The 21,038-nt window shown below is 39.5% G+C and overlaps 1 protein-coding gene across 1 annotated transcript in view; it reads right to left on the reverse strand.

Annotated features, from left to right (window-relative positions):
* BAIAP2L1 (BAR/IMD domain containing adaptor protein 2 like 1) overlaps positions 1-21,038 on the reverse strand; it is a 34,889-nt gene that overhangs the window by 6,276 nt on the left and 7,575 nt on the right. Inside the window, exons 2-7 of the mRNA XM_066198229.1 lie at positions 20,100-20,175; positions 17,221-17,307; positions 2,143-2,204; positions 1,975-2,046; positions 1,511-1,648; positions 285-437 (exon numbers count right to left, since the gene is read on the reverse strand). Coding sequence (XP_066054326.1) covers positions 285-437; positions 1,511-1,648; positions 1,975-2,046; positions 2,143-2,204; positions 17,221-17,307; positions 20,100-20,175 — 588 coding nt within the window. The remainder of the gene's footprint in view (positions 1-284; positions 438-1,510; positions 1,649-1,974; positions 2,047-2,142; positions 2,205-17,220; positions 17,308-20,099; positions 20,176-21,038) is intronic.

Consider the following 21,038-nt stretch of genomic DNA (forward strand, 5'->3'; position numbering starts at 1 on the left):
CAGATATTGGAAGTACCTGATCCGTCCATGTATTTTTTTCTTAATACATGATTTAAAAAAATTCACAGTAACTCTCGATTTTTGCTACAATCTATTTCATAGAATGTTGTGTTGTAAACATTTTCTATGAACTGGGCACAACACTCGTCTGGCACTTCAGTTCTTCTTAGCTATTTCTGACAGTCTGGTCTACATGCTGCAGGAAATACTCAGCATCCCCTGCGGACCTGGATTTCAGGAGTTTCATTTCATTTTTAAATTTCATTTACGCTCACAGCACTGACCTGAACGTGGTAGAAGTGCATGTGCTGGGTAAAGCTGCAGTGCTTGTCAACCAGAAAACAGAATCTTCTTTTCTCTTCAAGGAGAGCTTCTCTGCAGCCTTCGGCAATAAATCTCTGAATATCACTTTGTCGAGAGCTCACAGTTTCCAAATACTGAGGGAAAAAGGGGAAAAAAAAGAATCACATAGAGCCTCTGAGTTTTATTTGATGTTATATCCAATTAGTTAAGTAAACTCTAAAAGCCTTAGAAAAAGCTTTTGGAAAGGCAGGGTGGGATAGGGTGGCTCTACTTCTAAATCCCTCTTTTCCTGCACAGATCTGACTTCCCTGATCTCATCAGGTGAATGTATATTGTCCCTACAGGCAATTAACAGCCTAATTAGGGGTTGTCAGGGGGGTGTGTGGTGTGTGTTCAAATTAGACTAATGAACTTTATCTGTACCACTGCAGCTGCATTTATTCACACAAAGCTGATGAATCTCTGCTTCATTTGGGATTGGGGGGGGGAAAGAGTTACTAAAAACAATAAACTATATTTATCTGAGATTATGAGGCTTCATTAAATGCTAATCCTTAAACTCACACCCAGAACCTTAAAAAACCCCTCAACTCTTATGAATGCAAGTTAAAAGACAGGCAGTAAGAAACAGGAGCTACTGTTACCTACACTTACTGTGTTTTACACGAAGATTTCTTTGAAAGTGAAAATAGATACGGAGGAAAAAATATATCAGCTAGCACGAAGTACAAATGTCGTGCAAATAAAAATATCAATGGCAAGTCTTTTCAGAGAGACACATGACAATGAGAATCTGATTGACTAATTTTAAAGCAGGTTCTCTTCAGCGCCTTGCCATTTCGGATTTCACCTCAAGATGGCAATGCTGGATTAAGGGCAGTAGGAAAGGCAATAGTAACACAAGCTGGCACTGCCTACTCAGGGGAATTACTCTATAGCAAATTACTACTGAATTTGCATAGTTTAGCTGGCTCCCTGTGTAAAGCTCTGCGTAAAGATGTAGTTACAGATCAATTATTGGTCAAGGGATGAAATCTAGGAACCAGAAGTCTCTGAACAAGTACAGTGAGAGCAGTGAGAGCTCAATTACAGCTGCAGTACAAACTCTAGGAGTGCCTTTAATACCCACCAGCTTTGAGGAACCATTAACTTTTTCTGTTGACCAGTTTTCACACAGAGAAAAACAAATTAGAGACAGTGCACTGACCTCCATTTCTTTATGCTCATACTTCGTTACGTTTCGTGCTCCTTGGCTTTTCCTTCTGATTTTTTTCAGCTCAGCCTGAGACTTCTCTAAAGAATCCAGTTTGCTTCTGTGTTCAGTTTGGTACCTTTTTAAAGTTGCCTGCAATCAAAGCATTTACATCATCTCATAATGCACTCAGCCCTGTGTCTGGGTAAGGGAATAAAAAGCATTACTGTGATCTCCGAGCTATTGCTCACACACCCCAAATGAGTTCAGCAACTGCTGTAGTTTTAACAAGCTATGAAGTCATAGGGGGTTCCCTTTTTAACTTAAATTAAACATGAAAATTTTGGCCATCTTTATATATTCAAAGTGCATTTCTATGAAAGTTCATATCAATTAAATCTTGGGAAACAACATCTTAAAAAATTCTTTGACTAGCAATAGACAAATAAAATAGGAGTTGTGGAATTGAATGTACTTACAGTCATATATTTTACATCCAGGTCTGTTTTCTTCTCCAGTTCAGATATAATTTCTTTATGAAATTTTTTGAACTTTAGAAACAAAATTTATTAAAGGTTATTAAAAACTGGCAAAAGTAATTTACGATTTCACAAGCAAAATGAGTTAGAAGAAATTATTTAACTTACACTCTCCTCTAGACTGTCATTAAGTTTCTTGTGTGTTCTTGAGATTTCTACCAGAACTTGGCCTGTTGATAAACATACAACTATATTGGTTTCCTTCTTAGACTTCCGAAGTTAATTAACAAAGAGCAGTAATAAAATATATTTAACTAATATACTCATTAATGGTTATATTTAAGAGGGGTAGGAAATTTCTTGCTGTTGCTTATCACAGCAGCTGAAATGAATAAATCACTCTGGCCACAGACAAACCAAGCAGTTCATAAGTGATAGAAGGATTACTAATCACGCATTGTTATGCCAAAGGGACATGGAGTGCCAGACAAAATAAATACTTCCTTCTCTCCAGAATAGCTCCTGTTGGTTTAGTAACAGCTTCTTTTAGTGCCAAGTCAGAGAATAGCACACAAGTTGTTACTACCCAAATAGCTGCTATCCATTTCTTAGTCTGAAAACTAAACTTCAATGTTTATTAAGTTACTGCACCTTCAGAGTCAACAAAGCAACCTTTCAGTTCCCTCTCTGCACACCTGCTAAAACAGACCTGACCCGCACAGGAATTCCCACCTGTGCAGCATTAACCAACGGCCAAGGCAAAGCAGATTGCTCAGCATCCTCACCACAGACCCTGAATATCCCATTCTGCTCTGCTGTCTTCCAGCACAGACTTACACAGCCCAGTCAGGATCAGTTGAAAGCTGAACTGTCCCATTTTGCTTCAGGAGGTTACAGAGGAAACATCCCTCCACCTTTTGGGTGTGGTCGTACAGCAGCGCAAGCTGCGGGCTGGTGCTGCCCCGCCTGCAGCCAGCCACATCACCCAGCCTGTGCCACATCAGCCCCACTCCCTTCCGTGCCCTGGCACGGCCACACGGACAGAGTGCCAGCCCTGTCTGGGAGATTGCAACACTGCTGAGGAGAGCAGCTGCAAGGGCCCAGTTTGGCTGCACCCAAACCAGAGCAGCCCAGTGTTCCCAGCCCCCAACCAGGAGCTGCTACCAGAACTGGGAGTGCCGGGAGCACGATCAGATCCACAAATGGGGTTGGCATGTGGAAGCCTTGACTAGAGCTGTGTTTTCCTGGCACTCCATTTGCATGGCAGGGCTGGCAGGTTCAGTTTGCCAGCTGGCTCCCTGGCACACCTCCTCCAGTGATCCTTATATCCCTCAGTCACTCTTGGAGCTGTCCCACCTGGATTTGCCACAGGTACCTGCAGTTGTGCTGTCCTTGTGCACAGGCAGGGCTGAGGAGTGACCACAGTTCTGTAATTCCTGCACATCACTGGCAGTCACTGCCTGGGACCGTGTGTCCCTTCTATTTACCATCTTATGCAATTCTAGTTTCCTTTTTTTGAGTTAAAATAGAAAGGATTCATTAAGTGCTCAACACACTGCTGTATGAATTTTGTTTTCTATCATCCATATTCCTTGAGAACCCCTGAGCAAGAACTTATCATCCCATAATGCTTCAGATTGTTCAGCTGTTCAGAAAAGCTTCAGAAAGATGCCAATAATGAAAAAAATGGCTCAATAAATGAATGACAGAACTCTTCATGAGAACCTTCTCATCTTCTTTCTCGTCTGCACAGACATCCAAGCCTGTCTCCCACACTGCAGGTTGGTGACTTGGTAACCTCCTCATACTAGGTAGAAGCATCCCCATGTCCATGGAGACGTTACCACCTTTCCCCCTTCTGATTTATCATTCTCCAGTTACATCATCTCAAAATCTTAGTTTTCTTTGAAATGAGAACCACATCTCTTGTGAAGCAGTACGACACAGCAGATTTCCAACTTATGAACCTTATAAAATGTGGGTCTGCATTGTTGTTCATGGGGAAACATCAGGTGGTACAGGAAGAAGCGCATGTGTCTCTCCTGGCTTTTCAGGAATCCCTCTTCCTGCTCCAGTGCCCACCCCTACGTCTCTTTGCACAACAGACTGCAGGACACTAAGAGAAAACAATCAGAATGCAGTGAGAACAGACAACCCCCTGACTAGCAAGAAAAGGAATTCACAGTCACAGAGGAGTGGTTTATTTATTTTTTAAAATATATAGAGTTTTTCTGTGTTCTGTACAGCCCACAGAGTGCTGTGATTTTTTTGTTCATATTTAAAGTTGCTGGTGACTACAGCAATATAAATACTGTGAGAAGCGAGAGGTGCTATAGTAATTAGTGGCTCACATGCAATAGAAAAGTAAATACAATTAGTTACACAAACACTTGAAGTAACGGAGGTGAGCAGTGTTATTTTAAGGCTCCAGAAGTGAGCGCACTTTAGTTCCTACTGTTTCTGTTTCACCAACTCAACTCAAAAGATACATTTTAGACTGTAATGGGCTTGTCAAGTTGGAAGAGTTTTGTGAATACTTATCTAAAGCTTAGAAAGGAGAATGTTGACAAAATAAAGCAGGAAAAAATATCAAGAAATAAAAATAAAATTACAAAGCTTGTTTGGTCTTACATACACAGACTAGAAAGCTGTTTGGGAAGTTACGGAAATTCAGGGCGAGAACCAGAACGGCCCTCAAAATAATTACCCTTACAGATTTCTGTGCTTTTAAAACAAACTTATCCTCCCTCTGTGTAAAAACCCCACTCGGAGCAGCGGCTGCCAAGGCGGAGCACTGAGCTAATCCTTGGCTCCGCCGGCGTTCCGAGCACGGACAGACATCCAACAACGCCGGGCATTGACTCAGCTCCCGGGGCTGCCACCCTCCCTCCTGCAGCCCTGCCTCCTCCATAAAACTCCCATTCACCTGCGGCGGCGCGAGTGGAAAACCTGACGCACACACCGCCTTATTTGCGTTATTTCTGTCCCGCACCCGCTGCTGCCTTCCAGCCTCTCGGCTCTGAGTGCCCGCTTGGAAACGGGTTTGTTCATCTCTGTTACAAAAAAAAAAAACAAAACAACAAACCACTGCCAAAACATGTCCCGAAGAGAACTTTGAAAGCTGCCCTTCCTTCTGAATGGTTTGTGCTGGGTTATTTGACGGGTTTATTTTAGAGTGTTTGGGAACACTTTTAAACAGTGTGTGTAGTTGGCAGTGACTCTGTCCCTAAGTACATTTTCTTTTGCTCTCAACCAGACTTCCTGTACTGTGCATCAGGCAAAAGTCATATTTATACTTAACGTACATATATATATACTTTTTTCTGGGATATTATATTCCAAATACCTTATTCTGCCACCAGAAATCCACAGGCACTGTATGTACCAGCTCACCCATTTCATTTTCCCTTTCAAAATGTTGATACAAAACATCAAAAGAACCCATCCGTAGTAACCACACCCTGATCTATTAAGATTTAAACTATAGATCAGATTCTGCCCTTGAATAAATAGAGAGCGTTTTTGCAGTGAACATATATCATGTTTCTTTATTGCCAGTTTAAGATAATGGGTTAGTCACATTTAGGTGGTGTTCTCCTGAACTAATTTATACAAGGAGACAAGTTTTTGTAGAAGACTAATTCAGGCCAGACAAAACAAGCCCTAGCCTACACAGAACAGTGCCCAAGTAGAATAGAAATGAAAAAACTTCCATGGGATATTTGAATTTTAATCACCATGGTGAATTATAGAATAGCTCTAAGAAAAGACAGCGGATTACTCTGGAATAATGGCAGCATAACCTAAGGCCAGACTCTTGCTAAAAGGTACAGAAAAACACTTAGGGTGAAGACAAACATGTATTTCTCACATCAATTAAAATATTCTGCTCTATATTAAAGCTGCTCATGATTAGGTTTTATATATGAGAACTCATAATACCTGATAACCAAATATTAACCTCGTCATCATTTATTGGCAAACCCCAAACCTATCAAACAAACCATGACCAGAGCACACGATACCAGGCCAATAAAGTCCAATTTGTGGCAGCCGTCCTGTAAACTTGAACCAGTTTTAGGCATCATATTATGCAATGAATTAATAAACCCAAAACACTGGTCTTGATGATAAACATAACTATTAAAATACTTGTCTTTTAATGATACTTTTTCTCTGTTTTCCATCTCCCCACACCCTGAACATGAAATCTTTCTGACTGAATAAAGTAGGTGTACATTAAATATTCCCACTTTGTTTTAGAAAACAAAAAAGTAGTTGTAGATGTTCACAGATACTTGCTCTGATATTTTGCTATTACCTTAGAGGTGCACTGCAGGGAAGGGAAACATCAATTTCTTTCAGAAAAGGATTTTGGGGGAACATCTCAAATATCTTAGACGACTTAAAAATTTTAAAATAAAATCCTTATATACAGTTCTTGAAACCATGTGTCATCATGCAGTTATAAATCAGATACAGGACCACGAACAGCAAGGATTCCATGGTAAAAGCATTTCAGTTTCAATTAGATCCAGTGCACCCACAGAAAGATCTTTTAAGCTGAAACTTCAGGAATTTCTGAAATATTTTTAGGCTTAACCAAGGCTGTTGGTTGTATCTGTATTTTCTGTTCAGGAAGTAATACAGACTAGAATTCCACTAATGATGTTGGGTTTGTTACCAAATAAAAAAAAAAAAAAAAAAAAAAAAAATCACGAGTCCAAAGGGTGCAGCAGTCATTTCTCCATATACAGCATCCCCTGAGCAAGAAAATCTCCTTGAAAGGCTGTCTGGCCCAGGAGATGAAAACCAACAAAAACAATTTCTCTCAGAAAGACTCATTGTAAGGCCAGAACTTCTGCAGAAGTTACACTTCAACCTCACTGTTTGCACTGGCTGATTGTTCAGGTTATTTACCTTTTCACCTTGTGTTGACTGTTCTTGCGAAGTCTAGAAGAATTTGTTCAAGTTAGACACAAAAATGGAACTCAATCAATAGAGTTCTGTCATAGAAACAAGTATCAACAGCTACCTACAAAATCACTTAAACTTCTCAAATACCAAATAGTTACATTATAATCAATTAAATCATTAATTACATCAGCTTACTTGAAAAATACTTCAATTTTGTTTTATTTAGAGGAGGTTGCTCTTGAAAAACTTCAAGTCTCTTAATAGTGAGACTTGTTGAGATCTCTGGGAACAGGCAAAATGCTTAATTATATCACTCATTTACCTCCTGTTGTCCTGTTTTATATTCAGGACAGGCTGATTAACTTTGTGTCTTCGAGATGAAGCCACATAATTATTTCTATTAAACAGGAGAATGAAAGGCTGAGTCAAAGCTGCACATGGAGACAGCATCGTCCAAGTGTTTTATTAGATGCTATTGCTGGCAAGATGCTCTTTTCTCCAGGTCACCCTCTGCCCAGAAAAAAAGGCCTTTATGACATGGGAAAGTTAGAAACAAAGTCCTTTGAAAACAGTAGTCCCCAGGAGGTAGTAAAATAGGAAGTTGCAAAGGAATACAGTGTAACAAACAAATATGATTGAACAAAACATCTGCTAAGCTTCAAACATGTTAAATTTATCTGTGATAGAAAGGATTTAACTATGCAACAGATGCTTTAATGGAACCAAAAAGCTTCAATGGAATTTAACATACGAAGGAAGAAAATAATAAAGGATAAAATTATGTAAAACTTGCCCAGCTCTAACTGCACTTTTCTTCTGATACAATTTGTCCAGAATGCTTTAACACACTCCCCCCATCTGTAGAATTAATAGTAATATGCACATAAATCAGTAGGACTAGGTCAAGTCTGCCTTTCCTTACTGCATGAGCGAACATGGAATAGGAATTCAGAAGTAAATCTCTCTGTAATTCATTTTACAAAATGGCATTGACACATGACCATTCAGTGCCATTTTGTGAAGGTGACTGCAGAAGGTGAAGGGGAAGAGAAAAAAAAAGAATAAAGCCTACAATCAAGAAAAGGGGAAGAGATTTTAAAGCATAGTAGAGTGTTTTAAGTCCACTCTACATGCTAGATATAATACGCTCAGGCCGCTAGAACCATACACAAAGAAAATCTGTAAATAAAATAAAAATAGAAGCAAGGAGAACTTCGCATTCTAAATGGCATTCTGAGATGAATTTAAAAATATGCAGAGTTCTCATTGAGGCTGTGAACAACAGAAATGTTTCTGTGATACAACAAGCAAATAGGTTAGTTAATTTAAAACAGATTAAGGGAAATGAATAATTACTTTACAGTCTCATTGATACAGAAGAGATAAACAGTCCTGCAAGATGCCTAAGCAGTCTAAGGATCTTGCCTCCACGTCCAGACAAAACCAGTAAGCAACAAATAGGATTGTGCAGGACAGTGTTGCTGATTTTGTGAATTGGGCACTGATGGTGTCTGAACTGATGAACTCCCACTGCTCCACTTGCTCCTTCCCACAGGACTTCACTGCTGTGTTCCTCATATGGCTCCAGAGGGAAGAATGTATTCTAGCCCATGCTGACTTTCTAAGTGTCTTTGACCACAATTAAATTTTCATCTGATTCAAGTGACAAAACGCTAAACAACCCAACCCCAAAAGGCCTAAAGCTTCAGCCTCTGTTTTTATCCAGTCAAATTAATTCTTTCCAGGAGTCCTCAGCTGCTTTACCCAGCACAGAGAACTTTCTAGGCACAAGATGCATCTGTTGGAGCAAAGGGGACTTTTACCATTTTACTCTTAGAGTGACTGCTGTACACTAAGTTCTGTCCTTCCCAAATATCAGCTTTATTTTGCAATGTACATACATAACCTACCCATCCAAGTACCTGTATCACACTGACACATACTTGGCAATATTCTCTTCGACACTTCCCTGTCATTAGGCTGCACATTGCTCTCAGCATGGGAAATAGAATCAAAGAATCCTCTTATTCAAAGAGCCTTTTCCCATTTCATAATTAGGCAAACAATGAAGGGATAGAGAGCACAGTTCACTTCTATTCTAGTAGCCTAGCACCTCTTATGATATAATTTCCTTTTGTAGCTCATGACCAAAACTATATATAGCCACGCTTTTCTTGTCCTAAAACTTCATTGGTGATCATGTGAAACAGTTTAGGACCACGTTACAAAAGACTTTCCCAGTACAGAAGACAGAATTTTAATTACTCAAATTAAAATTATTTTTTCTTTAAAACTTTGGGATCTTTAAATATTACAAGAGATAGAACACTGCTCAGCTCTTTACACCTTACAAAGTCTATGCCTCTTTATAAGCCATATTCTGTAAAACCCAAGGATCAACTTGCTTTTTGAATATACTTTACTAAGACTAAAATTAATGCCAGATTCTTTTAGCTGGACACAGGCGATTTTAGAAAGTACTGTACAATTCAGACCACGCTATAAAATGGGCAATGAACTGCTAATCCATTACTTATTCCCACACAAGGCTAGACAAGAGGGAATGCTTATGAGATTAACAAGACCATTTTGATTTCCAGTTACTCTGAGTTTGTTTTTGGGGTGATGCTCCTATTTTCCTGTTTTAAATGGAACAAAAACATCAGCTCACATTGTATTCTAAAGAGGAAAGTCACTTTACTGCAGATTCAGCAAAGTTCAGTCTGCAGTCTAGTTCCCCCATTTCTCACAAGATGCTTTGATCTCTTAGTCAAAAAAAATTCAGAGATTAGAATTTTTTTAAACATACGATATCATTGAACAGATGTTAATCAACACGAAATATTCAGCTTGTCTCAGATGATTGGTAAGCACAGAAACGAAATTTTAATGTTAAAAAAAAGGAAAGGAAAAGCATTTGCCATGTAAATAATGCATGAAAAATTACAAACTTGTTTTTCCACCTGTTACTCCATTACTAATATACATGAAGTCTTGCTGCAAGGCATTTTTGTTATTTTTTTTTTTCACCCAAACATATAAACCCACAATATATTAAGGTTTGTATGTCAGAGACTCATCTTTCATAGGGCCTTGGAAGCCCTGTATACCACAGCTTTTCATACCTGAGCTGCAGTGATGTGCAGTGACTCCTAATCTTCACACAAGCCAGGTGAAAAGAAAATAAGTTACAATACCGCCACAAGCCTGAACTTGCCTGGATGAAACCCTGCTGGTTTGAGGCAGATTAGTTGAGGAAGATCATACAAGAGAGCTAATCTCTGTTTTACAGCAGGAATGGAACAAACAAATCATGCTTACCAGCAAAAACTGAAGTTTTTATGGGTTTCCAGTACCAGAGAGGGTAAATATTTAAGTCATCATTATAAATGGTACATGAAATGCAATAAACCACAAGGAATCACTGCAACTTTCGTTACAGCATTTTGGAACTGCCACTGAGTTTCATAGTCTTCGCAGTGCCCAAAAAACCCCACACTTAAACTGAGTCAAAAGTTTTGATAAAATTCTCTTTCTCAGATGTCCAAGGCAATTGGTTTTGGTTCCCTGCCCTGCCCCAAGGGACTGTTAGTGACATCTACAATGGATACTGGATTTTTTTTTTTTTCTGTTGAGAAATAATTCATCAGGAAGAGCTGACTGTACAGACTAAATATAGTTAGACTTTCACTAAAGGATTTACAAGCTGGATACAAATATGACGTTATTTTCCTCACAAAGATGTTGTTTACTTTCCACTTTTTCTCTCACTGAGAGCACAGTAAGTACATTTTCCCAACTCAGGCTCTCAGGCTTGTTTCACCTGGGGCTGGTGGTGAGGAAAGGCTGTGATTGCTCAGCAACCTTAGCTCAGGGATGTGAGAGAGAACAACCTCCTGCCCTGAAGGAGCCCCCGGTGATGGTGTTTGGGTGGGTTCAGGCTGGGGGAGCACACACCTGTGCACACACAGGGCCAGGAATCACTCCTGCCTGGCCAGCCCTGCCCACAACCTGGCAAACCCTGCATGGACACACAGGTGAGGGCAGGGCATCCTTCCCACTGCCGGATGAAAGGTGTGTGTGAGGCTCACGTGAAATTTACGTGTTGCAGTCCAGTGAGAAATTCTTGAAGGAGTCCCTTCGCTATTTTCTCAGCCCTTTGAGGCACAGCACAAAGATACCAAGTCTCACTCAGTGCAGGTGTTTTGGATATGCATTTTCCCTGGAGGGTGTGTGCCCAGGAGTTATCATTAGGGGTTTCTGTGCTGAAGCCCAGAGCCAGGGCACACAGGAGGGGCTCTCACAGCTGAGGGTGCCCAGACACCTGCGCTGGTGCCATCACCACCACACTGCATCACACAACCACCCTGAGCACGTCAGGGCTACAGACTGCTGCAGTTATACCCCACCTTATCACTGCCTAGAAACAGCAGAATCAGCTTCAGTTTATAGGGTGCAGTAAGACTGGGGCAGGTGGGGAATAAAATATTAGAAATGACTGAAAAATTTAACCTATTGTCTAAAGTTACTGTCTAACTTAACATGAAAAAATAGCTGGAAAAGTATCACTGAAATCCTATGAATATCTGTCTTCTTTCTTTTCTCTGGTGCTACTGCAATCATTACCAAATGCCTTGTGTATTTTCATATACTGTTTCTTCCCATCAGCCATTTATAGAACCTGAAAATTTGTAACTCATCTGGAAGTCTTCATAACAAAATTTACAACGATGTAATTGTACACAGAACAAACCTTTCTGGGTAGTTCTGTAAGAACAAACTGCAGTATCCATTTCTAGACACATTCTTTATGGTCAGCAACAAACCCATCTCTTGTTCACTATGCTTCTTGGAAGTATCATTTCTGGTTTATATCCTATAAAGGAAATATTACAGAACTTACACCCAAGACCGGCTCATCTCCTCCCACCTTTTTTAGCAGACTGGAGGTCCATATAAGCACAAGCCTGGGATGTTACTGTATAACTGGAAGATACAAAACCTTATTCCTGTAAAACCCCACAAACACTTCATATTTCCCTTTCAAGACAGCTCTCTGTGTAGTTTCCTTTTATAGCACAGGAATGGAGTGGCTTCTTCAAATGAAATTCCTCTAGAAATATAGCAGAAGGCTCTTTTTATTAATGCTCCATAGGAAAAGCTGGCCCGATTCTAACTCCTTAAACTGCAGCCTCTAAGCTGCTTTCCCAGAAGTTTCCAGCAGATGAGGTGCTAAAGGCTGTGCAGTTGCTGGCAGGCTTCACTTTCCTTTCCCTCCAGCAGAATCTATTCCAAAGGCAGCCGGTTGATTCCACAGGATGGCATGGGTGCAGTGAGGGGGACAAGATGTCAGAGCTCTCCTCCTCAGCTGAAATGAGCCAGAGAAGGGAAGAGTGCACGGTGTCATCTTCCCAAGTGAAATACAACTCCAGCTGACAGGGCCAATGTATATGTGTTAAAGTAAGCCAACAACTCTTCTCCTTCCCCTTTTTATTTCAGTGGAAGTAGAGCTAGCTACATTCATCCTATACCAGGGAATCTTCTCTTTTTCTACTCGGTTTTCTCACTAGTGAGAGTGACAGAAGTGCTGTATCCCAGAACTAACAGAGAGCTACAGCTCTGAAAAATACCCAATCAGGTGGCAATTTTGCTTCTTAAATAGCAAGACTATAGACAGTTTTGAATAATACTAGCAAGATAATTTTTTAAAAAGAAAGTACTGCTTTACATTACAGCCTGACTAGAAATTTTTCAGCAAGTAGACATATCTGTTTTAGCAAAATTAGAATTTTCCACTTTAGTTCCAGAATCTTTTCTGTATGAGTTGACCACTTAAAGCTCACAGTTTCTGACACAGAAATTCTCTCATTTCTGAAAATAATGAGGAGGGAGAAAAGCCCACAGAGTTTCTCTTAGTTGCAGAGCTGAAATAAAGTAGTTATCACTAAAAACAAAAAAAAAAAAGTCACAACTCCCTACAGATGGAACTTCACACTACCGATTCTGTTAGTATTAAATGTACATGATTATCAAATAGTTAATTGTTAGTTTGCTCGACAAGAAGCTACAAATCAGTTACTAAAGGATCTTTGTGAAACTGTTAGATGTTACTCAAGAACTGTAACTTACAAAATCGATAGATATTCATACGAACTGCCGAGTTTTGGATAAATGGCAGGTCCATTCACCAATGACCACTAGTTTATTCTGACTGAAGGTTTATCAGCCTTGACTCTCAAACTAACATGCAGTTAGCCCAGTAACTGGAGGTATAAAGGCTCTCAAAAAAAAAAAAAAAAAAGGAAACATGGATCTAGAGAACCCCTGAGCCATTATTCATGTCAGAATTCCTGCAATCACTCTATTACTATGTAAAATAAAGTGATATTACTATACCACAAGGTTTTGTATTTGACAAAACATGACCAAGTTGTGGAGACCTTTAAAATTACACCACTTGACAGGCAAAAGTGTTTTGTGAATGTCTTTTAACCTTCTCTTGTCTTTTAAACAAATCTTGTCTTTTAACCTGAAGAACAGTCTGTTCTTTTGTGCTTGAGAGGAACACCAAGTTTAGGGCTCACCTTCTGTCAGGACAGAATTCCACCTCTGTGCACCATGAGAAGTTTTGGGGTTTTCTCCCCATCTCTCTCTATCTTGTGACTGCCACAACAAAGAGCAATCTTTTACTTCAATACTTGCTTCTTTAGATGATTTGTAGTGGTTTTTAAGCAAAGAAATTCTTCTGAAAAGAACCCAAATTTTCCCAAATTCTTACATTTTAGAGTGCAGATGAGCATACGCTCTTGCATATCTGTTTCCAATTAAGTTTTAACACAACACAACTATCAAAAACCAAGCTCGTAAACCAGAGTAATCTTTAAATAAATTATCAGCCTTGGTTAGATTAGGGAAGAGACTTTTGTCTCCTTTGATTGTCCTATTAACATATTGATCTTCTGCAATTTACTTCCATTGATCAAAACCCCACAATGTAATATTTTTCTTTCTCCTTCTATTTGGACAAGCAATTAATATTTTACACTCCTCAGCTCTTGAGCAACAAGCTCTGGGTACAGACCCATAATGTAATTGTGGGTGACTGCTGTAGATACCGTTGCTACACAACAAACCTAGTGGGACTTTACACCCACAATATAAAATGAGATGTAGCTACAATAGCTGGCAGGTGCTGGAGAAGATAGTTGGGAAGATATGAGAAGCAGAATTCCATAGGCAAGCAGGAAGTAACTTCCCGATTCCTTGTGCAAGTGAAGCCTACAGAGACAGCCTGTGTTACTAGAGGAGATTTTATTCGAATTATAAGCAGCAAAAATTGACAAGACCGGGCCTCACAAGCCTTTGTTTTGAGCAAGACAAAACCAATTGGCAGCACGTGAAAGTTACTCTTTTAACACCTTGGTGAAGTGTCTGTGTGAAACTGGTTTTACTGTATTATTGAAACACAGCATTTTGTGCTGGAGTGGTATGCTGAAATTTGAATAGCATGAAATCTTAACATTTTTAAACATGCAGTTTCTTGTTTTCGATCTTTTCTTCCTAGAGGGATTTCCAAAAGGTGCCTAGGAAAAAAGGTATGCAAATTCCATATTGCGGAATAGCTTGAAGCACATAAATTCAGATTCTGTTCTTTAAATGCTCATAGCCACGTCTGAGAGACTACAAGCTCAGAAATTTAGGGAAATACAAAATTAGAAAGAATGTTAACTCAATCAACTCATATCTTATTCATAAGGATTGTGTTATGACTGCAGTACATTCTCCTACTTCCTCAATTTGCTTAAATTATTCTGTATTAAAATAGTTCAGAGACCTTCAACCAGACTTGAAAGATAGTGATACTTAGTACAGAAGGTCTGAATCAGCTGGAATATCCAGATTTCCTTTTCATTTTCATTTCCCTCTTCTGCTCCAATCCCATTCAACAGAAGAAAGGATTTCTGGCATTTTTACTTGATTTTTTCCCCCCCCCATGACTTCTCCAGCCTTTCTGCTTTCTACCCTCTACTTAAAAAAAAAAAAACAAAAAAACCAAACTCTTTTATTTCTCTTCCATTTCTGTTTCTACCCTGCTGTGGGGCTGGTGTCCATTTTGCTGTCTCATCTAGAAGCCCAAGTTCTGTGTTTCCTTGTGAGGAGGAAGGACTGGCTGTGGGTTTGATACCAATCTTTACACCACACTGGCAGTGAATAGGCTCCAGGTGACGCAGCAGGTTTGGGTCTGAACTGTGAAACCACCTCTAATGTGGCAGAGATAACAGAAGTATTCTGCATGGCAGAGCTGCTAGTGGTCAACCACTTGTCTTTTGGCAAGTCTAAAGGAACCCATGGGTGAGACAATTGCACAGGGGGCTGCAGCAGCTCCCCTGGAGTTACAGGGCCCATGAATGTGCAAAGTTTGATCTGTCCTTACATGCCCCATACTGCTCAGCATGCCCTGCAGTATTAAAACACAAAAGTGTACGGGAAATACTTTTCTTTTCATCAGGTACTTTTAGAGACACCTGGTTCTATCATATTTCTTTGGTAAATAATCTAATATTGGAGCCCAGCTTCAGAACTTGTAAGACTTTTTCTTGAAAATGCAAATGAGCTGTCACAGACTCCTAACCACATTATCCTGCCTTTTCCAGCATTCATTGACTTTCCTTATCTCTAAATTAGGTATTCCATCAGAGAGTATGTTGGAAGAAATCCAGGGTTACTGTTTGCCTCAAGAAGAATAGATTTTTCTGCAGTAATAGTTAAAGCAGAAGGTGAACAAAAAGCAGGGAAGAAGGTTGTGTTTTCTCATATATATATACACCATATATATGGCATATTTCCAAAAAGATTTGTAACTGCAGGATGGAAGTCATAGTTGAACAAAACTATGTTTTCAATCACAATTCTGTATTGTCCCAAAGAATAGGGAAAACCAGCTATTTTCAGAAGTCAGCAGGAGATTACCCAATAATAATAATAATAATATTTCCAAATAAGCAGACAATGTCCCACAGCAACAAGTCATAAATCAGTCGCTTCCATGCATCTGACCAACTGCTTGATTGCAAAAACTGTAATTGTGCGTTTTCTGCTGTTTCATAAGACTCTGCACAGCCATTTCTCTGAACCGTTCTACAGTTTGACAGCAGCAGCAGCTCTGCTTTCTGTAAATAGCCTGCAGAGCAAACAGAGGAGCTGCTGCTCGGGACTGTTTGCTCTGCCCTGTTTGCTGTTCCGCCACTCCCACCCTCGGCACAGACCTCAACACTCACCCACAAGTGGTTTCAGGACAAACCATAAAAATGCAGGCAGCCACACACAAACCAGTGGCCACCTTTCAAGAGGAGTCTGTCCTCTCAATTCTACTTTTCCAGAGCTATGAACAAAAAAAATTGCTAAACCCACCCATTGCAATCAGCTGGATGAACAAACTACTCTGAGTTACAGGAGGAGAAGCAAGTTACATCACTGGAAAGGTCCTCCATTGCCCAAAATCAAAAGTTCAGAGGCAAGACATATCAACAAGTTATTTTTGTCAAACAGCAAACGAAGGCATTAAATAAATGTTTCCTCAGGTCCCAGTTCTTTGCTCTGCAGTGACACAAGAACCTCTTGTCAGAAACATTGCAAATACTTTGTACTCCTTTGCCCAATTATACTGCTCAGCCTTCAGAAGTGAAGTTGTCAAGGTCAAGTGCTGCTGCTGATCTTTCAAATATCCAGAAATTACTTTCAGGAGAGAACAGAATTAAAGTGGATTTATATTAATGTAAAATTAATCTGTCTTTGAGTCTACAATTTCTCTTCCAAAAGCTCAAGTAGAAAATAAATATAAATGCACCTGAGAACTTTTAGTGATACACTTGATCAAAAGTAGTGAAGTAAAACTGAACCCTTCACAATGACACTCAACCAGAAAATTGTTTGCGTTTAGCACTGCTGCTGTACACGAGGACTCCTCATACCAATATTCTGTTGCAAAAGTATTTCAACCTTCACCTCTGCATTAAAAATCAAGATACGTGGTTTTTTTTGTATTTACTTTAGAATTATATGAGCTTAAAAATACATGCTTTTGAACATATAGGAAGATATGCATTCGCAAAAAGAGGGGGAAAAAGGTAATTTTGTCAAAACATTTAAGTGTCTTGAGAAATAATATGCCTTAAAGGCATCTAATCCCTTCCATCTTCTGTTATATCAGAGTAGAACAGACTTTTACTGATCCTTATCTACTTCACATTTGTTCTGTGAACTGCCAGCAGGAAAGCAAAAATAAAGTTTATACTTTGGAGCAATTTTAAAAAATGAGTTTTCACTTACCTAATTCTTTAGAAACTGGAGAATCTGCTGATATGTCCCCAATCTTCGCAAGGCTATCATAATATGCTCTTCCAGCCACTACCATACCTGAGGGTGAGTGAAAAAAAATACAACTGTTAATAAAAAAATCAAAAGATCTTCAATTTTTATCAATGTATGATCCTAGGAAGCCTTGTCATCCAGAGCACAGAGTAAGAGAGGGGCATATGGCAAAAAGGAAATCCTTCTGTCAGAGAAAGTTACTGAAGTCCCTGTGCTCCCTGCTGATCTGTGAAACCAGGAAACAAAGCCAGAACTCCAGGATATATTAATGAACTTTCAGCCTGGTATTTAGCTCCAACTCCCCTGGATACCAAGAGGCAATCAGCATCTAGTGGGAAGGGTTAGCCATATGCCACTGGCCAGGACATAGCAAAGTTCCTTGGTACTAACAGAGAAGCTGTTGGAGAAACCCAAACTGCAATCCTAGAAGTGCTGAGGCCTCTCTGGTGAGCAGCTAGAGCAGGGACCTGGGAAATGGCAGCTGGCCACGACACCATGGACCTGCTCTTGTCCCAGGGAGATGTGGAGCCCCCCAAAAACAAATCATCATTTCCCTCTAAAGCTGGCTGCTACAGGAACCAATAAGCTCTAATATATACCACGAAGTTTCAGTAATTCCCAGTTAATCATTGCCTGGTTAGGCAAAGCCAGTTTCGCTGGAATGAGCACAGAAATGTTGGGATTGAAGCTGCAGGGAGGCCAGTGGGGAGAAACACCTTACACAGGGAATAGATCTACACTGCCTGCCTTGCATCTCCAGTGTCTAGAACTGATCTGTACACCACAAAGGAAAGAAATAACAAGGACAAACTGGCAAGCCTTAGTGTGAAAAATAACTAATTGAAGTCATTTGTCATATTTTTTTTGTAGTAGTACATTCTTGACCTAAAGTGAAAGTCAAGCTGAGCCTCATTGTTGACTTTAGAATACCTTTTTTTTTTTCTTTTTTTTTCTGAGAGGAATATAATAGCCAATTACAGGTCTGTATTTTAGTTTTTACTAGTAAGGTGACATCTTTGGTTGCATAACAGTATGTTCACTGAGAAGCCTGAAAATTTTCCAAATCAAACAAAGATTCTCTTTGAGGCTGTGCTGCATTAGAAAGGGTGATTTCTGCCTAAGCTCTGTCTCATAGGTGCTCTGCACTCAACCTTTCTGAGCAGACGAATTATACTGGCACTGCTGACGGAGCAGTGTGCCACCTGTACAAGAGGATTTGATGCCAGTCCAACTCTTCCTATCTGTGTTTTCTCAAGCCAGCCCCAAGTCACTCTTTTCTCCTCATACAAGCACTAAAAAAGGAAGGAAATGTGTGATTTTCCCTGTGCTAACCAAGCTAAATCATGAACCCGGCTTGTATAGTCCCTTCACCAGTACTATGGAAAATAAATTATTTCTGCAGAAAGGAAAGGTTTTCTGACCTTTTGTCCTCAAAGCGTAGAAAAATACATTTTAACCATATCTGGAGTTCTTGTAAGTTTTATGTTCTTCATCAGCATACTCCAACTTTTTTGGAAAGCTGCGAAGTGTTTGATTAGCAACAGAGTATTTGCTCCTTGTTACAAATCTATTTACACCACTCAGAACCGATGGTGGCAATGTTACCAATTTATGAGAGTCCAAAGATGACTTTGCAACAGTTGTTGCAACACTGTAAATATTCATTTGAAATTAAGCATTCGTGCTAGATATGCCTTATCAGCTAGGCTTAAAGGCAAGTGTAACAAAAGCTAAAATGTAACATATCAACAGCAAAGCATGTGAAAAGCAGAACGCTCAGAAACCGGTATAGAAATATTTCAAATGAATATGAAAACACTTGTTATTACTTCTGGTACTACCTGTAATTCCTAAGGTCAGGTACTAGGGAACCATATGTTAATCCATCAAGTTAGGCACTGCCACAAATAAGACAACATTTCCCTATTTTCATCTCTAGCAGGCTTTGGTTTTATCTTTTTCTCAAGCCAGGTCTAAAATTTGCATGAAGAGAGATTTCAATGTCTGCTTGGCTATGCACTACTTGTGCAGGATCCCATTTCTCAGAGGACTGCATTGCACAGAGGGGAAAGATGTGCCACAGGCTTGAGTGAGGCAAAATTAGAGAGATTTTACATGGCTTTAATATGGTATCAAGCAGTTTGACAGGTCTGCATGGGGAAATGGAGCAGGCTCTGCCAGGTCCCAGTGCAGGCTCTGGGAGTCTGGAGCCCAGTCCTGGAAAGCCTTACTTTGATTGTTTCTGTGAAGTCAATAATGGAAGCAGGCAATTATATTCTAAAAGGTTTGAGAGACCGGTCCTTAAATTCAAATTCGTTTTGGTTTTGACTCAATGAAAAAGATACCATCAGGATCAGTATGGACAACAACAACACAAATCAATCCCCTGCTGCAACTTGAACTAATTCACATTGTTCTGTACTCAAGGTGGTGATGTGTGTAGGTGAGCAGGAACAGATCTAAGAATGTGAAATATCTTTGGAAGGTATTTTCAGAGAGAAAAAAATACAACACCTAATTTACATAACTTTGGGTTTTTTCACTTACTATTCCAATGTGGGTTACTTAAACCCACTTTCAGTTTATTTTGCAGGAGCTCTGTGCCTAAGTGTTTGTGATGCAACTTCTCCAGGACAGTGGAAAAACCCCAAAAGACTGGAGAGAAGGTACATATATTTGTGTATTTCTGCTTGTCACTTGGGTTTTTTTTCCTTTTAATTAAACACATCCAAAGTTCAACTTGAGAATTAAGCCTATATACACAACCCTCATATCCAACACATATATTTAAATGAGAATTAAACATTCTTTCTAAATGTAGCACCTGGAAAACTTACCATTAACAGCTTTTTCATAATTCTTCCCCAGATTTATTAAATTCCTCAGTCCGGGATTGAACTGTTCCATAACATTCTAGTGAAAGAAAACAAAATTTGTGTTACAACCAAGGCAATTCCACAGTGGGTGGAAGTATGAATCTCAGTGTCATTCAGGCTTAGTTCACAACTGAGAAGTCCATGGATGGACGAAAATGGGAGGATTTCAGAGAAGAAACTGAGCATTTTATACCAACAAATGGGAAAAAAGAAAGAAGTTAAACTATTGCAACAGGGGGTAAAAAGGAGTCTGGCTGTTCATAATACAAAAGGATGTCAAGTGTGTGATCAAAGTTTGTGCGAGACCATCTTTTATGGTAGGTGCTGTTGGAATGGGAGAAAAACCCTTATCCAGTAATTGTTTTATAAATTCAAGACAACAACTTTCTAACAAAGGTTCAAGTTTTGAGTTCTAAATTTAAAAAATGCTAGAAAAGAAGAAAAATTCCACCACATCTCTGGTTCATATTCTTTGTGGTTTCTGTGTTACAGATGCATTTAGGGAAATTAGCTATTTGGGTTTTTTTTTTCTGGTTTTCGTTTGTTTGAAATTTTGCAAAGCCATGTTTTCTTCAGAAAAAATGAAAATGATGACCTTATTTCAATAGAAGGGGAAAAAAGTCCACTGCAGCTTGTTTCACTATTAAATACAATTGCTGGCTGAAACAACCAGAACCTGAAATCCAGCAGCTCCAGGCAGGACTGCGCTCATTCCTAGCGAATTCTACAATCTGCAGGTTCTAGACCTCCTTTCCTCAGAATCTTCCTAACAAAACTATGGCTACGACAGTACCCTGTGAAATTATATTGTCATGAAAAGAAGATCATGAGATACCTGTAGACACCATTCTGTTATTCTTACTATTTTTATGGCAATACTTTTATGATACCACTCACTAC

This window comes from Chamaea fasciata, unplaced genomic scaffold (assembly GCF_029207755.1).
Source record: "Chamaea fasciata isolate MVZ Bird 193981 ecotype frontalis unplaced genomic scaffold, bChaFas1.0.hap1 SCAF_16, whole genome shotgun sequence".
Classification (NCBI taxonomy): domain Eukaryota; kingdom Metazoa; phylum Chordata; class Aves; order Passeriformes; family Sylviidae; genus Chamaea; species Chamaea fasciata.